Source organism: Pinus tabuliformis, chromosome J (genome assembly GCF_031772625.1).
Source record: "Pinus tabuliformis cultivar Carrire ecotype Pingquan chromosome J, CPIR1, whole genome shotgun sequence".
Classification (NCBI taxonomy): domain Eukaryota; kingdom Viridiplantae; phylum Streptophyta; class Pinopsida; order Pinales; family Pinaceae; genus Pinus; species Pinus tabuliformis.
In genome coordinates, this window is record NC_142295.1 from 894,614,976 (window position 1) to 894,637,293 (window position 22,318).

A 22,318-nucleotide genomic window follows, 5' to 3' on the forward strand; every position below is an offset into this window, starting at 1 on the left:
TCAAGGGAAATGAATAAGAGATGAGACCTTCTCTAGTGATTCCATCTCCCGCCTCCGTTCTTCACGAACAAAAAACTCCTACCTGATTTCATGGTAATCATTTCTCTAGTGGATCAGTGAATAGAACAACACCGTTAAAAGAAAGCTTTGGGACCATAAAAATGGTATACAAGCAAAATTACTGCTCACGAAGGGAAACCGAAGCTGTGGCGCTTGTATGAACAGTGGCGGGAGATGTGGTTATAACATTTCAGAACCAACTAAAACGTTTATTTGCTATTGTCCCGATGGCACCTCGCATACAGAGATATGCCCACCCATAGCATTGCTACTTTTCCTGAACCCCTTCTCCCAATTCGATTACGAGACCCAATGCTTAAATTATCACAATCTATAAAAATGTTTTAAATGTTCCCTCCATTCTGCACTCTTGAACCCATGGACATATGTGTATGTGTTTCCCTATATTGTCAAGTATTTCCCCTCTTTGCAAAAACTATCGATTTTGCTTCGATTTTGCTTTTACTCATAATAGTTGTTATGACCGCGTTGCAGGTCATAAAACCGTCCCGCCATTGTAATAGGTAAATATAATTCTTCCTAGTATTCGGTATCTCCACGGTGATTTAGTACTGAATTTGTATCTTTCTTTTCATTATTTTATTCGGCGTTGGACACAGGATCACATTCATATCTATCTGCTCGTGTCACCACAGGTTGCTCCACTGGAGGAATTGCTTTGGTAGCAATAGCGGTACTGTTATTAGGGTATTGTCTGAAAAAAAGAAAAAGTTCTAGGAATTTCTGCAAATATGAGAGAAAGGACATGGAAGCGTGTGTGCTTGGGCGCGAGACAGGCGATTTGCCAATATTCTCTTACGAAGCACTTCGCCAGTCAACAAATTGCTTCCACGAGGAGAACGAAATTGGTGTTGGAGGGCTCGGGTCGGTCTATCTGGGTAAGCTTAGCGACGGAAGAACTGTGGCGGTAAAGAGACTTTCTCATGATAACTCCAAGAGGGTCGATCAGTTCGATCAGTTCATCAATGAGGTTAAGATTTTTTCGACTTTGAATCATCCACACATTGTCCGGCTTTATGGCTGCACCCCTGCACACAGCCCACAGCTGCTGCTCGTATACGAATTTTCCCCAAACAGAACCCTAGCTGATCATCTTCATGGCGATCGCAAAGACCCCAAGGGATTACCATGGAATACTCGCTTTAATATTGCTGTTCAAACTGCGCAGGCCTTGGCTTTTCTTCACAGTGTTCATCCGCCTATATTGCACAGAGATGTGAAATCCTCAAACATTCTCTTGGGAGAAAATTTTATTGCCAAAGTGGCTGATTTTGGGCTTTGCAGACTTGTGCCTGTAGATGCCTCACATGTCACCACTTCTCCACAGGGCACACCAGGCTACCTTGATCCAGTGTATTATCAGTGCTATCAGCTGACAGAGAAATCCGATATGTACAGCTTCGGGGTCGTTTTGGTGGAGATCATTTCTGCCAGATTAGCAGTGGACACCAATCGGAAGACCAGGGAAATCAACCTTGCTACCATGGCAATAGCTAAGATTCAAGAAGGGGCTTTGCATGAGCTTGTGGATCCGCAGCTCAATATCGAAAAGAACCATGAGGCGAAGGCCATGGTATGTGCCGTTTCCGAATTAGCGTTCAGATGCCTGGCGTCAGAAAGAGATGACAGACCACACATGGAGCAAGTTGTTACTGAGCTTGAGGAAATCAGACATTTGTGTGTTGGCAGTTCAAATGGTCCAGGTGAATTAGAGGAAGGATACCTTTCCAACATCAAACAGCTGAGCACAGCGCCAATATCTCCCACCTCTGTTGAAGACACGTGGCGCACGAAGCTTCACTCCCAGGCAGTGCATAATTTCTCCCTTGGAACTTCGTATGCATAGTGTTTAATTTGCAGTTTTCAGATTTGGCGCACCAGAAGCTTCACTCCCAAGCAGTGCATAATTTCTTCCTTGGAACTTTGTATGCATAGTGTTTAATTTGCAGTTTTCAGATTTGCTCCAGAATCTGGCTTTCTGACCTTAACCCAGGATGTAAAAAGACCACAGGTAATTAACATTCCCGTCTAGCTGGACTGTATAATGGCCGGGAGGCATAACCGCATGCTATTAAGGTAGGGCAGAGAATAATGAGACTGGGTATATTAGAAATTGAACCAAACCTGTTTCATATTACATGCTGTTGGAGGAAATTTTTGTAGGATAGAAATATGGAGCCTCCCAATGTTATAATATAAACAACATTTGTTTGTATTTACATAAAAGTTTGGTCAAGTTTGCAATCACTGCTACCTGAGCTCTGCTTGAGTCATGTATCTCAACCTCTGTATCTTTGACTTCTCCAAGGCCCTTTAAACCAGTGGGCAAAGACCATTTACGTTGGTGTCACCATCAATTAAAAAAAATTATAACTGATTTATGTCGCCCCTTTCATATTTAATTCATATTTAATTAAGAAATTATAAAAGAAACATTTATCACCATTTGGTTCCTTTTGTGACACCAGTGGACTACTACCCTGCTGCAAAGGAGACATCACCCCTGCATGAGAGTGTCTCTACTTCATGCCAAAACTTCATGAATTTTATTGAAGACAAATGAGGAGATACTGTGGCAGAAACAGAGAGGAAGGTTTTGAATATTTTATCAGATTAATGGGTGATGTAGTGCGCTGAAGGGTCATACTTGTTCTTGAATTAAAAAGGAAATTTAAGCTTCATAAACTACAATAATATCTGCACCTATTCAGAGAATACAGGACAAGCTATATATGCTAAGATTCAAGATGGGCATGGGGGCTGTGAAATTTCTTATGTGGAATTAGGCAAAATCGCTTTAGCAGAACATAAAATTGCTATTGGAGAAATTAGGAGGGCTTCAATTATAGCCAAGGTTCCTACAATACCACATATTCCTACAATACCATGCTAGAAATCCTCGGAAGAGCCCGCATGGTGAAGGAGATGGCACGCGTTTTAGATTTGATGCAAAAGCAACGCTGTAGGCTTAATTCCCAGACCTATTTAATAATTCTCCGCAACCTCGGAATAGCAGGTGGTTTGGAGCAAATTCCTTCAGCCCTGGAAAAGATGAAGAAATCTGGGCTTATGCTTAGTGACTTTGCTTACAATGGTCTTATAGGATTACTAATCAAATCAGGATTTCGGAAAGAAGCCGTGGTGGTGTACAGGAAGATGATTTCGGAAGGATTGTTGCCAAGCCTAAAATGTTATTCTGTACTAATGGGTGCCTGCGGAGAAATGGGAGATACAGGACAAGTGATGGGACTTCTGGCTGAAATGCGAAAATTTGGCTTGAGACCCAATGTGTACACCTTCACACTCTGCATAAAGATACACGGGAGAGCTGGCAAGGTCGATGAAGCATGGGGCCTGTGGAGACAAATGAAGGAGGAGGGCTGCAAACCGGATGTTGTGTTGTTCACCACATTAATGGATGCTCTCTGTAATGCAGGTAGATTGGATGAGGCGACAGCATTACTGAAAGAGATGAGAAGCAACAAATGTAGTCCTGATTCTATCACATACAATACTTTGATAGATAAATATGGGGATTGTGGCCTTGTCGATGCTGCATGGGAGCTTTGGAAGGAGATGATAGCTGATGGATGTGCTCCAACTGTAGTTACCTTTACTACTATTATCAACGCCCTATGCACAGGTGGAAATACTGATGAGGCACTTGCAGTGTTGGATGAAATGGTGGAGAGAGGGAGTTCTCCCAATCTGTATACTTACAATTCGTTGATTGGAGGTCTTCTTAAGAATAACAGGTTGGAGGATGCACAGAAGTTTTTTCAGGTTATGCACAATAAAGGGTGTGATCCAACATCTTTAACCTACAGCTTATTCATCGATTATCATGGAAAGAATGGTGAGGCTGATGAAGCATATGACGTGTTTCTGCAGATGAAGAAAAAAGGAATTTCTCCAAATGTTGTTTCCTTCAATGTTTGTATAGATAGCCTCGGGAGGGTAGGAAGGATTAAAGAAGTGAATGAACTTTTTGAAGAAATGAAACGGACAGGTCTGTCCCCTGATGTAATCACGTATAATATCATGATATGCTGCTATGCCAAGGCAGGAAAAGTGGATGAAGCTATTGGGATGACCTTGAAGATGATAGAAAGTGGGTGTGAACCAGACACTGTCACTAACAATACTTTGATTGATATTCTTTACAAGGAAGACAGAACAGATGAGGCATGGGAGATGTTTCACAAAATGCAGCAGGTGAATCTTCCCCCCACTGTTATAACATATAATATTCTGGTAGATGGGCTTGGCAAAGATGGCAAGGTTAAGGAAGCAATAGAGCTATTTCAACGAATGAGGGAAAAGGGATGCCCACCAAATGTTATTACACACAATTCAATGTTGAATGGTCTCTGTAAGAATAAAGAGTAGTAGATATGGCTTTCAAGATAATGCAAGAGATGACAGAAAATGGGTGTTACCCTGATGAGATAACTTACAACATACTAATTGATGGTTTCATAAAAACAAATAGAATTGATGAAGCTTGCCAGCTCTTTGAAGATATGAAAAACAAATTTTCTCCAAACCTTGTAACTATGGGTACTGTTTTGCCAGGGCTTGCAAAAGCTGGGCAAATGGATTATGCTTTGAGAGTGTTCAAGGAGTTCTATGATGTGATGGGACTGCTTCCCGATGATGTTGCTTGTGCAGCCCTAATTGATGGCCTGGGCAGAGTGGGCAGGTTGGATGAGGCAATCTTGACCTATGAAGAAATGTTGGCTAAGGGTGGTAGTCAATACATATATGTGGTACGCTCTCTCATCAAATCCCTATGCAAAGCAGGAAGAGTGTTTGACGCTCACAGAGTATTTGAAGAATCAAAAGATCGAGGCGTTGCTCTTGACACTATTGCTTACAATACTCTTATTGATTGGTTATGTAAAGCCGACCATATGCATATTGCCTGGGATCTTTTCAAACAGATGAAGAAGTCAGGTTGTAATCCAAATGTTTACACTTACAACGCCTTCTTTGATGCTCTTGGAAAGGCTGGAAAGATGGATGATGCTTTCAAGCTTCTTGATGAGATGCGTGCTAGAGGATGCAAGATGAATACAGTAAACTACAACACCCTCATATCAGGTCTTGTGATGGCCGGTAGAGTGGATGAAGCCATAGATTTGTATGGTCATATGGTGAAGAGGGGATATCTTCTCTCCCCATCTACTTATGGTCCTCTTATTGATGGACTTGGTAAGGCAGGAAGAGTATTCTGAGGCCAATCACTTCTTTCAAGAAATGATTGAAAACGGGTGCAGGCCTAATTGTGCAGTTTACAATATTCTCATGAACGCCTTTGGGAAGGTAGGGGATGTAGATGAAGCTTGTCAGCTTTTCGAGAGAATGGTAGCAGAGGGCATAAAACCTGATGTAAAATCATACACTATTCTCATAGGCAGTCTTTGTATGGTTGATAGGGTAGATGAGGCTTTTCATTTCTTTGTAGAACTGAAGTCTAGTGGCTTGAAGCCTGATACAATTGTGTATAATATCATCATTGATGGACTGGGCACAGCTGAAAAGTTGGAGGAAGCATTTAAAGTTTTTGAGGAAATGAAGAACAGTGGTTCTATCCCAAACTTGTTTGCTTACAATTCCTTGATAGGTCACCTTGGAAAGGTTGGTATGATGGAGGAAGCAGGTGAGGTATATGCAGAACTCCTTTCTAGGGGTTATGAACCAAATGTTGCTACCTACAATGCACTAATTCGCACGTTTAGCATAGCAGGCAGAGTGGATCGTGCATATGCAATCTTTGAAGAGATGATGGCCAGCGGTTGTGAGCCAAATCCATTAACATATTCCAATCTACCAAATGAGTTTTGAAAGGTGACGAGGATGTTTTTATTTTTTCTCACTTTGATGCATTCTGGGTTTCCATCTATAGAGAACAATATATGATTATCCTTAAGATTATTGGTCTTTTCTTCTACTGTGAAACAATTACATACCAAAATTGATTCTCAAAAGACTGGATCCTTTTATTTCTGGATCTCTCTGCTGTTTGCTGTTTTAACAGTTTCTTTCCTTGTTATCAAATTTCAGTGTTGGTGATGGTTTAACAGGATTATCAGTATGACTATCGTAAAAATGTTGGCAAATAGAGAAGGTTAAAGCCTTTCAAATAGTGTGGTGATGCAGCATGTATACTCCCTTGAAGAAGGGTAAGTGTATGCTTGATCAATGTATTCGTTCAGATGGGCTGGTAATCATTTTCCTCAAATCTAGACCAAGAGACATTCCTTCCCATACTGTTTACTGTTGCTAAACTCTCATTGCCATTAGAGATTATAGAGACACTACTGTTAATGTGACAGAAAATTGACCTCCAGATTTTTTTGTTGTTGGAGAATTGCTTCACATATTATTGCACAGAACAAAGAGTTACAGCATGCAAATATGGTTTATCTTTTTTCAGGTAATATGGACGGTAATAAACAAAAGGCTCTACCTTTTGAGATTGAATTTCATATAAATTTTGACTGGTAAATGTTATAATTTTGGCCTAGATTTACTTTTCTGACAGTGTAAAACTTGAAACATCACAAAGGGAAGTTAACAGTTCCATGTTCTCATAGTTGGAAACGCTGCATTAGGTGGTTGGAACTTTGCCATATTAAGTCATGTCAAGAATGCTGTCACAGTCCTATGTAAACCTGCAGGAAGCTTATTTCCATGAAGCCATCTAGTACAGTTGCTAACCTCATTGAAGAGCGGAGGACTCTGGGGCATGTGATACGTTGGAAAGGGTGTAGATAGAGGGCTCTTCATAATTTGCTAGTGTGACGACTTGTACAGAACAGCCAGCAGATGATGACAGTACCATGATGACACACAATAAGCACTGAAATAATTGAAATTCTGAACAAACCAAAGAGTAGAGGTGGAAGCCATGGCTGCCAAAGAATAAAGCTAGGGAGATGGTAAAATGTTTTGTTATAAGAATGTCCATTCTTTTGACGATGAAATCATGAAAGGCATTGATCTCTAATTGATCACCATATGGCTGACTAGATTCATCAACAGGGATCCTGTCATAAATTATTTGTTCTTTCTACCTGTGTCTTGTTTCTGCTGTGAATTAGCTTATGTTTTTACATTTTTATCTTCCTGCCACTTTGTATTCAAAACAAAGACTTATTGAAACGTGGGTTGGTATAGGTCTTCAATCTCCTACGAGCATAATCATTGCTTTTGGTGCTCTATCTCCTCGGTAAAAGCCAAAAGGTGGATTTTACTATAGAATACAAATAATCCTATTCTTGTTCACTATGAGGAGGACATACCATTGCTTGGGTCATGGAACAAGGATAACAAGTTTTACTTCTTTTGGAACTTTGCGATAATAATTTCTTTTCTTATTTTTTGGTCTACATATTTATCATTTAATTTGGTACTGCCATATTGATTTTATCATGCTTGTGTCACGACCTTGTCAGTAATTCACAGCAGTGTGACCTGGGTGCAGGTTGCAGGATATATGGGAGAGGAACAACTTGGCACGGCATTGGAGAATGCAGATGTTGTGATCATTCCTGCTGGTGTGCCTCGAAAACCTGGCATGACCCGTGATGATCTCTTCAACATCAATGCAGGGATTGTTAAATCTCTTTGCTCTGCAATTGCAAAATACTGCCCAGAGGTAAGTTGTCATGATTTATGATCTTCTTTGAAGTTTTTGTTTTCATGCGATTTTCTTATTGACTATTTCATAGGAATAAGCATGACGTTCATTGTAAGTTGCTTTGTCGAAGGCTTTGTATGTTTGAGATCTATAGAGATGGCAATATATACAAATACATATTTGCAAGAATCTTTAAGCAAGTTGTTGATCTAGATTTACATACTGTTCTTGTATATAATCAATTCTACTGGAGAGGTTAACGAAGCTTGAAGACTTCTTTGAGTCAAACGAATAGGTGATTGACTCATTATTGACTCTTTATTTAGACAAATTGCAGCTAACTTTTGCCCATAAGAAGGAAATACTAATTGAAATGAACTTAAGAGTAATTAGCTGTGTAGTCCAATGCAAGTTTGCAGCCACTGTTAAAGCCCTGTTATTCTTGTTTCTCCTCTTGTAGTTAGTAACTTAGCTTTTGGACTTTTGAGAAAATTGGCATATGAATATCAATATAAAAAATATCCTTGGTCTTCTATTTAACTGTGCACAAATCCACTTGATCACGAGGTATCCTCTATAACATTATATATTACATACAATCAGTATGTACTACCATTAGTGTGGCAAGTTAATAGATAAAGAAGTATGTTTCACAATTATTTGTTTTGTTCATGTACTGGTGTGTGTGTAAAGTATGTATAGTATATTGTTACATATTATATAGATAGAGATATGGAGAGGGGGGAGAGTGTACTGGATAATGTTTTCCTTCTATCAGGAATGGTATATTTGGATTCAAGAAATCATCTAGAATTGGTTTTTATGGCATTGCTGAGGACTTGATATCCATGGCAGGCAATTGTAAATATGATCAGCAATCCTGTAAATTCTACTGTACCAATAGCTGCTGAGGTTTTTAAGAAGGCAGGGACCTATAATGAAAAGAAACTCTTTGGTGTTACTACTCTTGATGTTGTCCGCGCAAAGACGTTCTATGCTTCAAAAGCAGGAGTTCCTGTTGAAGGTGTTTAAAATTCTGGCTTGTTATGCTTAGCTACTCTCAAATATTTAGTATTCTGTAAAATATTTTTACTTTTTATAATTTAATCATGAAATATGCATCCTGGGCAAACATGCCAGGCACTTCTCCTCATTTCAAGGATGGTATCATAGGGCTCAAGGCCATCAGAAATATAGTCAGCTCAAGATGTCACTTGAGGGAATTGAACCCGGGTGGGAAGGATAACAGTCTTTGCACACAACCATCTGGGCTAGACCCAATACATGATATGCTGCAGGATCTTACCAACATCATGCTTTTATTAACATTAGATACAATTCTCAGTTTTATGTTTGTTGTTGATGTCATCCTATGATGTCTGCAGAAGTTGATGTTCCTGTTGTAGGTGGACATGCGGGTGTTACAATTCTTCCACTTTTTTCACATGTATATGACTTTGTTGGATCCTCATCTTGAGTTTGTTCTTTACTCTTGGATATTAGAAGATTAATTTATCAAAGATAAAATGAGATCATAATTACCTACCCTTCAATACAGTTAAAAAGGGAACTAACACTTTTTTGTTTTGATAATTTTTTTTAGGCAACACCAAAGCCAAACTCTGTATTGTCTGAGGAGGACATTAAAGCCTTGACAAAGTGCACACAGGATGGATGAACTGAAGTTGTTGAAGCAAAAGCAGGGAAAGGTTCAGCCACACTGTCTATGGCGTAAGTTTATGTTTTGGTCCTCTATAGTGGCTAATATGCATTCATATCTTTTGAATGTTTTTTTATTCTTATGTGACTGTCTAGAGTGCTGAATTTTTCATCTTGATGCAGTAGTTGGAGTCAGATAATCTTATCATGGTGTGTGCTTCATGATTTCATGCTTGGCATGCAACATGATTTCATGCTTGATAAGTACCTAATCTGAGATTCACTGTCAGTGAGAATATGGCATGAAGGAGCTTCTTTCTCTTTATCTGAATCTTGTACTTCATACATTTGCATGTCTCAAATCTTTTGCCTTAAGCTTAGGTACTTATCCTACATGAAATCATGTAGCATGCATGTCTCAAATCTTTTCCCTTAGGCTTTCTCATTTGTGTGAAACTTAGCGGGTGCTTTTAACCTGTGAGGTTTGACCGATGGATTGTTGCCTTTCATTTACCTTAGTTTGATTGAAATGTTCAGAGTTAATCTAGATTCTGCATGCAAAGATCCTTCCCTAAGAAAATCCATGAGTCTCTTCAAGGATGTTATTCCTTCTTAAACATAAGATATGTCAAATGGATCCCGCAAAAGTTGTGTGCTTGATGATGGGTAAATCTGGGTATGAGATTTACAAATTTGCACTTACATGTATGCCTGTGGTTGCAATTCACAGATAGGCGCATAGCATCCATTCATTACCTCATCTTGAGCATTTGAGCATGGTTCATGCAAAAAACATTGCTGGTCAGTTAAATCCATTAGTTGAAAACATGGAAGTGAAGAGTAGTGTTGTAGTCTTCTCTATGTTGATGAATGCTTTTTGAGACTTCAAAATGTTTAGACATGCAATTCCTTTTTCATCTTGCTCCTGTGTTCTCAAAATTTTTTTTTTCTACTGTTTTTTAAGGCCAAATATAAACCATGGGATATATATTTTTCCTACCGCGTTTTTTTCGTTCTCTGTATGCTGGATCTGTTCTCTCTGTGAACAATAGAGATGTTTTGATCTTAGTTTCAAGGGATCTCCATTGGGATCGATCGTACGACGACCCACTTGGTAGGATCTACTTTTCGTTAGTGTTTTACCTGTTATTAGTTCTTTGATTTTACGTTTCTAATATTGTCCATGGTCAGATAATTTATCTGTTTTGGTAAGCGCCTATTTTTTTAAAGGAACCAGGCCTTATACCAGGCTTAGACTCCACTGCTATAACCTGTCAAGGTCTCTCGGATTCTTCGAATGTGGAATTTATTCTTTTGGCCACATTTTTGCAGGAAATATGCCTTTCGGGGCTTTTGAACGTGGGTTTGAGCCCTGAAAGCGCAATGATTTAATTTCTTAAACACAACCCAATTCACGTTAATGGTCAACTCAATTCACTTTCATGGTCAGTTTGTAAATGTGTTTGTGCATATTTTGATTGATGAAAAAAAGCACCTAGATATTTATTTCGTGGAAATCCATGGCTGCATCATGTGCACCTACTCGATTAGGGTTTTTAATTTTATGGATCTAGGTGACATTTGGTCCACAATCCATTGAAGCAACGCCCATCGCATTGTCATTCTAAAACGATTGTATTGTACACCGTGAATATTGGATTTGACTATACCTGACATTCTTTGGGCCATTTCAAAAGAGGCAGATATTGAGGGCTACATTATTATTATTTTTGATTGTTTTCTTGTTGGCAAATGTCTTTCTGTTAACATAGTGGGTTTTGCCCTTATTGTAGATGATACAAACATAGAATCTCTATTCCACCAATTTCATGCAGGATTTGCACCTGATCTTGTCTGTTGAATCTCAATATGGTAGTTAACTCCGATGGTGAAATAATGCCGCAACATACTTCTAAGAGGGCACTGAAAGTGCTATGATTTAACTACTTGACAATAATCTGCCTAACATTTATGACTAGATTGAAATTTGGGCTGTGCTTATTATTATTATTAGCAGTAGTAGTATTTGCTATTGATAGGAGAAGGTTGAAATTGAGGTTGGGCTCACTATTATTGTTTTTGTTTGGTCAAGGCCTTTTGACTGGCGTGGGTGAAACACCTTAATTGCATCTATTCATCAAAGTCATGCATGACTTGCAGATGGGCTCATTTGTGCAAACCTCAATAGCACAGGGGTCATCATTAACAACACCTTTGCATTATAATTGAACTGGTGTTTATCACGTTAACCCGACTTCATATTTTGGAATGACATGGGCAGCCGCATTATCATGGGAATATGCCTCCTGGGTTTTGAACCTGGGTCATCCTCATGACAAGCACCCTACAACTTGCCACTAAACCACAGCCCAATGGACGAGGTAGTTCATATTTTTTTGATGAAAAGTGCATCTATATTTTTAGCAGAATCCACGGCTGGATCATATGCCTCTGCTTAATAGGACTTTTTGATTTGATGGATCTAAGTCATACTTGGCCTAATGACTACTTAGAAGTTAGAATAGTCTCATTGCATTGTCAATTTGTTATTTTGTGAGGATTGAATTGATGACCCTCTGCATATTGGATTTGCCTCTATATCCAACCTTTTTGGGGTCGTTTAGATTTGCCTCTTTATCCATGAGTAGATTAAATCAAAATAGTCTTCGCAGCGTAAATTAAACTAAGGTTGAATAAACTCCCTAAAGTGGCTTGTGAAATGCTAATTATTTATCACAACATCACTTTTATACCTGGATTGGATAAGACTATACCCTGATTGAAATGTCGTATACCTGGATTGGACAAGATTATACCCTGATTGAAACGTGGGTTGGTATAGGTCTTCAATCTCCTACGAGCATAATCATTGCTTTTGGTGCTCTATCTCCTCGGTAAAAGCCAAAAGGTGGATTTTACTATAGAATACAAATAATCCTATTCTTGTTCACTATGAGGAGGACATACCATTGCCTGGGTCATGGAACAAGGATAACAAGTTTTACTTCTTTTGGAACTTTGCGATAATAATTTCTTTTCTTATTTTTTGGTCTACATATTTATCATTTAATTTGGTACTGCCATATTGATTTTATCATGCTTGTGTCACGACCTTGTCAGTAATTCATAGCAGTGTGACCTGGGTGCAGGTTGCAGGATATATGGGAGAGGAACAACTTGGCACGACATTGGAGAATGCAGATGTTGTGATCATTCCTGCTGGTGTGCCTCGAAAACCTGGCATGACCCGTGATGATCTCTTCAACATCAATGCAGGGATTGTTAAATCTCTTTGCTCTGCAATTGCAAAATACTGCCCAGAGGTAAGTTGTCATGATTTATGATCTTCTTTGAAGTTTTTGTTTCATGCGATTTTCTTATTGACTATTTCATAGGAATAAGCATGACGTTCATTGTAAGTTGCTTTGTCGAAGGCTTTGTATGTTTGAGATCTATAGAGATGGCAATATATACAAATACATATTTGCAAGAATCTTTAAGCAAGTTGTTGATCTTGATTTACATACTGTTCTTGTATATAATCAATTCTACTGGAGAGGTTAACGAAGCTTGAAGACTTCTTTGAGTCAAACGAATAGGTGATTGACTCATTATTGACTCTTTATTTAGACAAATTGCAGCTAACTTTTGCCCATAAGAAGGAAATACTAATTGAAATGAACTTAAGAGTAATTAGCTGTGTAGTCCAATGCAAGTTTGCAGCCACTATTAAAGCCCTGTTATTCTTGTTTCTCCTCTTGTTGTTAGTAACTTAGCTTTTGGACTTTTGAGAAAATTGGCATATGAATATCAATATAAAAAATATTCTTGGTCTTCTATTTAACCGTGCACAAATCCACTTGATCACGAGGTATCCTCTATAACATTATATAGTACATACAATCAGTATGTACTACCATTAGTGTGGCAAGTTAATAGATAAAGAAGTATGTTTCACAATTATTTGTTTTGTTCATGTACTGGTGTGTGTGTACAGTATGTATAGTATATTGTTACATATTATATAGATAGAGATATGGAGAGGGGGGAGAGTGTACTGGATAGTGTTTTCCTTCTATCAGGAATGGTATATTTGGATTCAAGAAATCATCTAGAATTGGTTTTTATGGCATTGCTGACGACTTGATATCCATGGCAGGCAATTGTAAATATGATCAGCAATCCTGTAAATTCTACTGTACCAATAGCTGCTGAGGTTTTTAAGAAGGCAGGGACCTATAATGAAAAGAAACTCTTTGGTGTTACTACTCTTGATGTTGTCCGCGCAAAGACGTTCTATGCTTCAAAAGCAGGAGTTCCTGTTGAAGGTATTTAAAATTCTGGCTTGTTATGCTTAGCTACTCTCAAATATTTAGTATTCTGTAAAATATTTTTATTTTTTATAATTTAATCATGAAATATGCATCCTGGGCAAACATGCCAGGCACTTCTCCTCATTTCAAGGATGGTATCATAGGGCTCAAGGCCATCAGAAATATAATCAGCTCAAGATGTCACTTGAGGGAATTGAACCCGGGTGGGAAGGATAACAGTCTTTGCACACAACCATCTGGGCTAGACCCAATACATGATATGCTGCAGGATCTTACCAACATCATGCTTTTTTTAACATTAGATACAATTCTCAGTTTTATGTTTGTTGTTGATGTCATCCTATGCTGTCTGCAGAAGTTGATGTTCCTGTTGTAGGTGGACATGTGGGTGTTACAATTCTTCCACTTTTTTCACATGTATATGACTTTGTTGGATCCTCATCTTGAGTTTGTTCTTTACTCTTGGATATTAGAAGATTAATTTATCAAAGATAAAATGAGATCATAATTACCTACCCTTCAATACAGTTAAAAAGGGAACATACACTTTTTTGTTTTGATAAATTTTTTTAGGCAACACCAAAGCCAAACTCTGTATTGTCTGAGGAGGACATTAAAGCCTTGACAAAGCGCACACAGGATGGAGGAACTGAAGTTGTTGAAGCAAAAGCAGGGAAAGGTTCAGCCACATTGTTTATGGCGTAAGTTTATGTTTTGGTCCTCTATAGTGGCTAATATGCATTCATATCTTTTCAATGTTTTTTTATTCTTATGTGACTGTCTAGAGTGCTGAATTTTTCATCTTGATGCAGTAGTTGGAGTCAGATAATCTTATCATGGTGTGTGCTTCATGATTTCATGCTTGACATGCAACATGATTTCATGCTTGATAAGTACCTAATCTGAGATTCACTGTCAGTGAGAATATGGCATGAAGGAGCTTCTTTCTCTTTATCTGAATCTTGTACTTCATACATTTGCATGTCTCAAATCTTTTGCCTTAAGCTTAGGTACTTATCCTACATGAAATCATGTAGCATGCATGTCTCAAATCTTTTCCCTTAGGCTTTCTCATTTGTGTGAAACTCAGCGGGTGCTTTTAACCTGTGAGGTTTGACCGATGGATTGTTGCCTTTCATTTACCTTAGTTTGATTGAAATGTTCAGAGTTAATCTAGATTCTGGATGCAAAGATCCTTCCCTAAGAAAAGCCATGAGTCTCTTCAAGGATGTTATTCCTTCTTAAACATAAGATATGTCAAATGGATCCCGCAAAAGTTGTGTGCTTGATGATGGGTAAATCTGGGTATGAGATTTACAAATTTGCACTTACATGTATGCCTGTGGTTGCAATTCACAGATAGGCGCATAACATCCATTCATTACCTCATCTTGAGCATTTGAGCATGGTTCATGCAAAAAACATTGCTGGTCAGTTAAATCCATTAGTTGAAAACTTGGTAGTGAAGAGTAGTGTTGTAGTCTTCTCTATGCTGATGAATGCTTTTTGAGACTTCAAAATGTTTAGACATGCAATTCCTTTTTCATCTTGCTCCTGTGTTCTCAAATTTTTTTTTCTACTGTTTTTTAAGGCCAAATATAAACCATGGGATATATATTTTTACCCTGAAGACCTCCAAATCATTTGGAAAAGGAGGTGCTGCAACAAAAGAGATGGGTTGAATTTGTTGTTTGGATGGACTCTATGGTATGTAATCTTAGTTGGATTTCCAATATACTTTTAAACCATATTTTCATTTTATTTTTTAGTACTATTAGATATTATATCTTACCTAATTTTATGGTTAACATTGTATAAAAAAAACATGCGTTGTGTTATGTAATTAATACTAACATGTAATATTGATTTTTTTTGTCAGAATGCTATAGGTAATGATTGCCAAGACGATGATCCAAATTATGTTCAACATATATCAGGAGATGATGAGGATGAGGATGAGGATGATGGTGGTGAAGGAGGAGATGATGATGATAGTTGCGGTGTTGGTGATGATGTGGATCAGAGTAATGAGGATGGTCAAGATGATCATGAGGATGATCTTGGTGGTGGTAGCTAGGCATGCACATGCATTGTTTTTTATGAAGAAATTATTGTGTAGAATGACATTGTTATGTTTAGATGGGTGTTGTGAATTTACCCTATATCAATGAGACATTTTGATTTTGTAATCATACGATGAGTTTGATTTATGTATGTTGTTAATTTATCGTAACGATATTCATGAAATATTTTGATTTTTTAATCATATTTGAATTTTAGTTGTTTTGATTAAAAATAATACTGATTTTATTAGTATTATGTTGCTATTTTATACATGTTTTGAAAATTGTTAATGACACATTGTTATTTTTTTGGATGGATGTTGTCAATTTCTCTTAAATTTCTTTACAAATGATTTTGAATTGTGATATCTGCTTTAATGATATTTAGAAACTATCATATATTTCACTATGAATCTATAAAGGGGGTCATATATGTAAAGAAAAATATACTCTATATAAGAAGTCAAATGCGGATGTAACCATGGATGCAAAATTGAAAGTAAAATTGGATGTTAAACTAGGAATTAATACAAAATGCAAACAATTGACATACAAAGTGTTTTAAATTAGAAGTGAAAAATTGTGCAATAGTTGACACAAAGAAGGGAACAAAACATGGCATACAAAAGGATATCAAATTGGGCAAAAACAAGGACACATAAATGGGCACCAAATTAGATGCAAAAAAAGACAACAACTAGATGTAAAATAAGATGAAAAGTTGAGCGTTAAAAAGAAACAAAAAACGTTACAAATTAATATGCCAAATGATGATGCAAATAATGGTGTAAATTTGGGATGCAAACTTGGGTGCAAAAAAGGAAAAAAAAAAAAGATGTAAGAAAAGACATAAAACAAGATGCAAAATGGGGCTGAAAAAAGGTGAAACCAAGGATGCCATATTGGATGTAAAAAATGATTCCTAATCACATGCAAATTAAGGCTCGAACTCAGACACAAAATTATATGCAAATGTGGACACAAAATGAGGCAAAAAAAGATGCAAATTTGGATGGTGAAAACGATGTAAAACTAGACACCAAAAAAATGCAAAATTGGATGAAAAATTCGGTGTAAATAATGGTGCAACATTGGACACAAGTAGACACAAAAAAATGGTGCAAAAAGGGGCATAAAATAGCTTAAAATTGGATGCAAAACTTGGTGCAAAAACAAATACAAAAGTAGACGTAAAAAATGGCTCTAAATTGAATGTACCATTAGACACAAAATAAGATGCAAAGGTGGACACAACACATGACTCAACATAAGATGCAAATATAAATGCAAATTTCGATGCTCAAAATGATGTAACATTAGATGCAAGAGATGGTGTTAAAAATGATGCAAAATTGGATGAAACAAATGACGCAAAATATGGTGCAAAATGAGATGGGAAAAATGGAGACAAATCAAACGTAAATGTGGATGTAAAAAATGGTCTAAAAAAAGATGCAAAAATGGGCACAAAAATGGATGCAAAATTTGGTGTTAAATCAAATTCAACACATGGTGCAAAGATAGGCACCAAAGCTGGTGCAAAAATAGAAGCAAAAACTAGTGTAAGACTAGATACAAAACCTGGCGTACGACTAGATGCAAAAACTGACACAAAATGGATGCATAAAAAGACGTTAAATTGGATTCAAAATACAGTGTAAATTTGATGCAAATGATGGTGCAAAAATGGAAGCAAAGAATGACACAAAATAGGAAGCAAAAGAGAATGAAAAATAGATGCAAAAAATGACACAAAACTAGAAGCAAAACCTGTCATAAAATAAGATGCAAATCTTGGTTCAAAATTTGACGCAAAAAATGATGCATAGTTTGGTGTAAAAAATGATGCAAAATCTAGCGTGAAAAGGGATGCAAAATCAGGTGCAAAAAAGGACGCTTTAAAAATTGTACAATAGAGCCAGATTTAGCGCCAGGTTGCTCATCACAATTACAAAAAAAATGCACTAAAATCTGGCGCTAAATCTGGCGCAAATCGCTGGTTTTGTTGTAGTGGAACAATAGATGTACTTGAAGAATTTCCCACAACTATGTCCCATGACAACATTTCTATAGAGATAGAGCCAGGAAAGACGTTGAATATTAATCTTAATCTATCATAATCCCAGACAAAATGACTTCTATATGTTCTCTAAAATCACAAAGAATGCTTCGCCTACGACTATATAGACATGAAGGGGATTGCTTCTAATATATGTGCCCATCATATATACATCAAGGAGGATTTTTGTCCTGTGAGATAGCCCCATAGGAGAATGAACCCCTCTCTGAAAAACATTGTCAAGGAAGAGCTTCAAAAGTTGTTGGATGTAGGATTTATTTACCCCATTTCATACAACCAATGAGATTCCCCATTGGTGATTATTCCCAAGAAATATAGTAAATGGTAGACATGTGTAGATTGCAGAGAATTAAATAAGGCAACACAAAAAGATCATTTCCCTTTACCATTCATTGATCAAGTCTTGGATACTTTGGCTAGGAAGAAGTTCTTCTCATTCCTAGACGAATTTATTGGGTACGACCAGATCCAGATAGCTCCTGAGGATCAAGATAAAACCACTTTCACGTGCCCTTAGGGAACTTTCACATATTGAGTCCTTCCATTTGGTCTATGTAATGCGCCTGAAACATTCCAAAAGGAAATCTTAGGGATTTTCTTTGATCTAGTAGATGATAGCGTTGAAATTTATACGGATGATTTTACTCCATACAAGGACTAATTCGAAGAAGCGCTGGGAAATCTGGAAAAAAATCTTGAAATATGTAAACGGACACGTATCTTTGAGTATAATAAAGTGTCACATGATGATGGAGGAATGAATAGTATTGGGACATTTTCTTTTAGTTGCTGGAATTGAGATGGATCCAACTAAGATAAAGGTAATACTACACTTTCCAATACCGAAAACACACATAGGTACGTAGATTTATTAGTTGCATTGGTTGTTCCATGTGCTTTATAGAAATTTTTTCTAATATAGCACATCCACTTTTTCAATTGCTGACAAAAGATGCATATCTTGTGTGGACAAGTGACTGTGATGCAGCCTTTGTGAAGATCAATGAACTTGTTTGTAGAGCTCCAATCCTTCAAGGGTCAGACTGGACATTACCGTTTCATATCCATGCTGATGCCTCTTAGACAACAGTTGGGGTAGTTTTGGGATAGCAACAAGACAAGGTACCATATGCAATTTAATATGTTAGTAAAAACTTGGCTCCTACTGAGTTAAACTACACAGTGATTGAGAAAGAATTCCTTGCTGTTATCTACAACATCAACAAGTTCTGGAATTATATTACCGAGTATCCTACCTTTGTACACACTGATCATGCAACTGTCAGGTATCTGAAGAATATACCCATTACTCCTGGTCGTATTACAAGATGGCTACTATTACTTCAAGAATTTGACATCATCATAGTAAATAAACCAAGAAATGATAATTTGGTTGCTAATTTTCTATCTGGACTAGATAATAATGTTGAAAGTACACCCATAGAAGATAGTTTTCCAAATGAGCACCTTTTAAAAATTTCTGTTAACACTTTGTGGGGTGCAGATTTTGCTAACTATCTTGCTATAGGGAAAGTACTTCATCACTTGTCATATAGGGAATGACGGAAAAGTATTCCTCATAATACCTGATATTCATGGATGGTAGGGTACCTTTTTCACACAGGGATTGATCACCAGATTCGACACTATGTATCTGAGGATGAAATTTACGAGATATTGAAGGCTACCCATGATGGCCCTTGTGGAGGAAATTTTGTAAATAAAAGAGCAGGCCTCAAGGTGTTGCAAATGGGATATTATTGGCCTTCTATCTTTTAGGATGATTGAGACTATGTCCGAAGATGAGATAATTGTCAATGCATGGGGAAGCCTAGAAAATGGGATGAGATGTCATTGCAACCCCAGGTAGTTCTCAAGCATTTTGAGAAGTGAGAAATTGACTTCGTTGGGAATTTTAACCCACCTTCTCATCAAAAGGTTCACATTCTAGTCCGCACTGATTATGTGACAAAGTGGGTGGAAGCCAGAGCTATTGTGAAAGCAACAGAACAAGTGGTTTCAGATTTTATTTTTGAAGATTTTTTTTCTCTATATGGTACTCCAATGGATATTTTCTTAGATGGAGGGGCACAATTCACATCCCGCATGATAGCAAGGGTTATGAAGAAATATGGATACAAACACAAGGTGATACTCCATACCATCCCCGGGCAAATCGACAGGTAGAAAGTACAAACAAGGTGTTGGAAAATATGTTGACAAAGATTGTAGCAAGCCATCGTTGGGATTGGTGTCAGAAACTTCCTGAAGCTCTCTAGGCATACAAGACAACATGGCAGAATATAACTGGGTTTTCACCATTTGAGTTAGTCTATGGGAAATCCCCATTGTTTCCAGTATAATTTGAGATGAGCACACTCAAAATAGCTTTGGAAGTAGGATTGGACCTATCAGAGGCCAAAAAACACTAGCTAGAGAAACTAAATGAGTTAGATGAAATCCATTAAATGGTTGTCCAAAAAAATATTTCTATTCAATAGCAAAGAATGAAATGGAATGATAAATTTATCTAGAATAAGTTGTTTCGTAAAGGAGATTGGGCACTACTCTATGACTCCCGTTTTAAAGATTTTAAAAGAAAGCTTCACACTCGCTGGATGGGACCCTATGAAGTGGATGTTGTCTTTGACAATGGAACAGTTACATTGATTACAATATATGATACTTGTGCTTCCTTCTTAGCAAATGGACACCGTGTGAAATTATACCACCGTCCAACTTCTAAGGATTCCTTCATCAAACATCTCTTTGATAAATCTAGATTTGTGGTTGCTGGTGCATAAAATGTTTCCTTTGCATTCTCTTTTTAATATATATATATATATAGATGCTATTACTACTCACTTGTTTGTCTTTTCTAGGAATAACGATTGAAATCTGATGATGAGGAGCTAACAAAAAGCTACCAAGTAATAGTTGATGTTGTTACTCTACCGGTGGTGTTATTTCGTCGCTATTGTTACTCCGTCATTGTTGTTACTCTACAAGTTACTCTTTTCTTACTTTGTTACCAGGTAGGTCACCAGGTACGTTTCGGTCGACTTTTACAGATTCAATTAAATTATTCCATCAATGAGACATATACGTGCTGTGGACAACTACATTTAAGTTGGGGGGATCTCATCATAAGTAGATAATGACGTATTTAAAACCAAAATAATGACATATCACTTATCATTATTAAATCTTGTGTGAATGGTACACCCATACATTCTGTGATTTCGTAATAACTATTTTGATGCCTTGGAATTTGCATTATGTATAACCCTTAACCAATCAGTGTATTCAATTCATACAAATTAATTACCGCAATCATTCCACCACACTTACCATGATTTTCTATAATTCTTTGCATTTTTCAAAAATTTCCAACCACTTTCACCCTTTTATATCCTGCATCCCACCCTATCGTTACCTATCATTGTTAACTTTGTTGCTGCTATGCTCTCGCCAACACCTGACTACATCCAAGTGTTGTTACTCTTTCTACAGCAATGAGCGGGTTGTTTGTGTGTCACAAGCCGAAGGATACCACCTTGGTGCATAACAATAGAGAAGTGTGGCAGGTTTTTTTCAATGCAGGCTGGGACATCTATTTTAATATAATGCAGGGATTTGATGAGGGGATTATATTTGAGTTCGCACTCAATTTGAATGAGAATTTCTCTCGGCTCAGAAGGATAGAAATCCCTGTTACAGAGGAAGTTATTGCAGAAGTCACTGGATTTCCTCAGCAAGGAGAAAGCTTGTTTTGATGAAGAAATTCCCTCCTGGAGTTCTCAGAAGTATTCCTGTAGGTTGGTGAGAGCGTTGTTCAAAAACATCAGGGGTATGACCAGAACTCTTTGCCACACCAGTGAGGCAATGTAGGAGGTTTTTTTATGAAATACATAACTTGCGAACAATGGTTCACCACTGTGTTCAAATACCATCTCAGGGTGTTAACTCATCCTCGATTTCCATAATTAGAAGTCTTCTCATTGAACATACCTTTCTTTTTACTGAAAAGCCTCGAATTGATGGCATAGTCGGCCCAACATTCACGACAGGTTGTAGCAATCATCACTAATCATAGGTTGGTTCAATTACTGATCATGCATGCATTGACCCAATTTCAAATTCCTTGGATGGTGTTTTAGGAATCAATAGAAGAAGAAGTAGCAGCTACTATAGCTGCTAGGGAAGAGGAGCCAGAAAGAATGGAGGAAGAACCAGTAAAGGATGAGTATGTAGACCAAGAAGAGCGCGAGGAGATGGAATTTTAGGAAAAGGAACCAGAGCAAGGAAGGGAGATTGAACTTGAAGAAAGAGTCGGTGCTATAGCTGAGGCTATTACATAAGAACCAGCCTCGACTGTTGAGCCGATGGAAGAAGAGGAACCATAGCAGGAAAGGCTTGAAGTGGAAGAAACAGTCAGTGATACAGGTGAGGATGT

The 22,318-nt window shown here is 37.5% G+C and overlaps 3 protein-coding genes across 5 annotated transcripts; all 3 read left to right on the top strand.

Moving 5' to 3' along the window:
- Positions 1–826: 826 nt before the first annotated feature.
- Positions 827–7,708, top strand: LOC149229560 (uncharacterized). The gene is given in 6 exon segments (XM_089381068.1): positions 827–1,917; positions 2,038–2,092; positions 2,914–4,467; positions 4,470–5,312; positions 5,314–5,931; positions 7,571–7,708. Coding segments are annotated over 5 exon segments (4,158 nt in total). The 3' UTR covers positions 5,929–5,931; positions 7,571–7,708.
- On the top strand, positions 6,526–8,758 carry LOC149229561 (malate dehydrogenase, mitochondrial-like). The gene is made up of 4 exons (XM_089381069.1): positions 6,526–6,587; positions 6,765–6,834; positions 7,571–7,744; positions 8,582–8,758. The coding sequence occupies exons 1-4, from the start codon at positions 6,526–6,528 to the stop codon at positions 8,756–8,758; spliced, it is 483 nt and encodes a 160-aa protein (XP_089237195.1).
- A 581-nt stretch (positions 8,759–9,339) lies between these two features.
- On the top strand, positions 9,340–15,960 carry LOC149229562 (malate dehydrogenase, mitochondrial-like). Of its 3 annotated transcripts, none has more exons than XM_089378672.1 (4): positions 9,340–9,457; positions 12,535–12,708; positions 13,545–13,713; positions 15,599–15,750. In XM_089378672.1, exons 2-4 carry the CDS (start codon positions 12,547–12,549, stop codon positions 15,610–15,612), a joined length of 345 nt encoding a protein of 114 aa, XP_089234798.1. In that variant the 5' UTR covers positions 9,340–9,457; positions 12,535–12,546; the 3' UTR covers positions 15,613–15,750. The 3 variants fall into 3 exon arrangements, with proteins under 3 accessions (XP_089234798.1, XP_089234796.1, XP_089234797.1); XM_089378670.1 differs by lacking the exon at positions 15,599–15,750 and adding an exon at positions 14,075–14,274; XM_089378671.1 differs by lacking the exon at positions 13,545–13,713 and having other exon boundaries at positions 15,599–15,960.
- The last annotated feature ends 6,358 nt before the right edge of the window (positions 15,961–22,318 follow it).

Bases quoted from the DNA above. Each gene is read 5' to 3' on its own strand.
- LOC149229561 (XM_089381069.1), top strand. From the start codon at position 6,526: ATGGACGGTAATAAACAAAAGGCTCTACCTTTTGAGATTGAATTTCAT. The intron at 6,835-7,570 runs GTGATACGTTGG...ACCTGGGTGCAG, and splicing joins AGCGGAGGACTCTGGGGCAT to GTTGCAGGATATATGGGAGA. The intron at 7,745-8,581 runs GTAAGTTGTCAT...TATCCATGGCAG, and splicing joins TTGCAAAATACTGCCCAGAG to GCAATTGTAAATATGATCAG.
- LOC149229562 (XM_089378670.1), top strand. From the start codon at position 12,547: ATGGGAGAGGAACAACTTGGCACGACATTGGAGAATGCAGATGTTGTG. The intron at 12,709-13,544 runs GTAAGTTGTCAT...TATCCATGGCAG, and splicing joins TTGCAAAATACTGCCCAGAG to GCAATTGTAAATATGATCAG. The intron at 13,714-14,074 runs GTATTTAAAATT...TGCTGTCTGCAG, and splicing joins AGCAGGAGTTCCTGTTGAAG to AAGTTGATGTTCCTGTTGTA.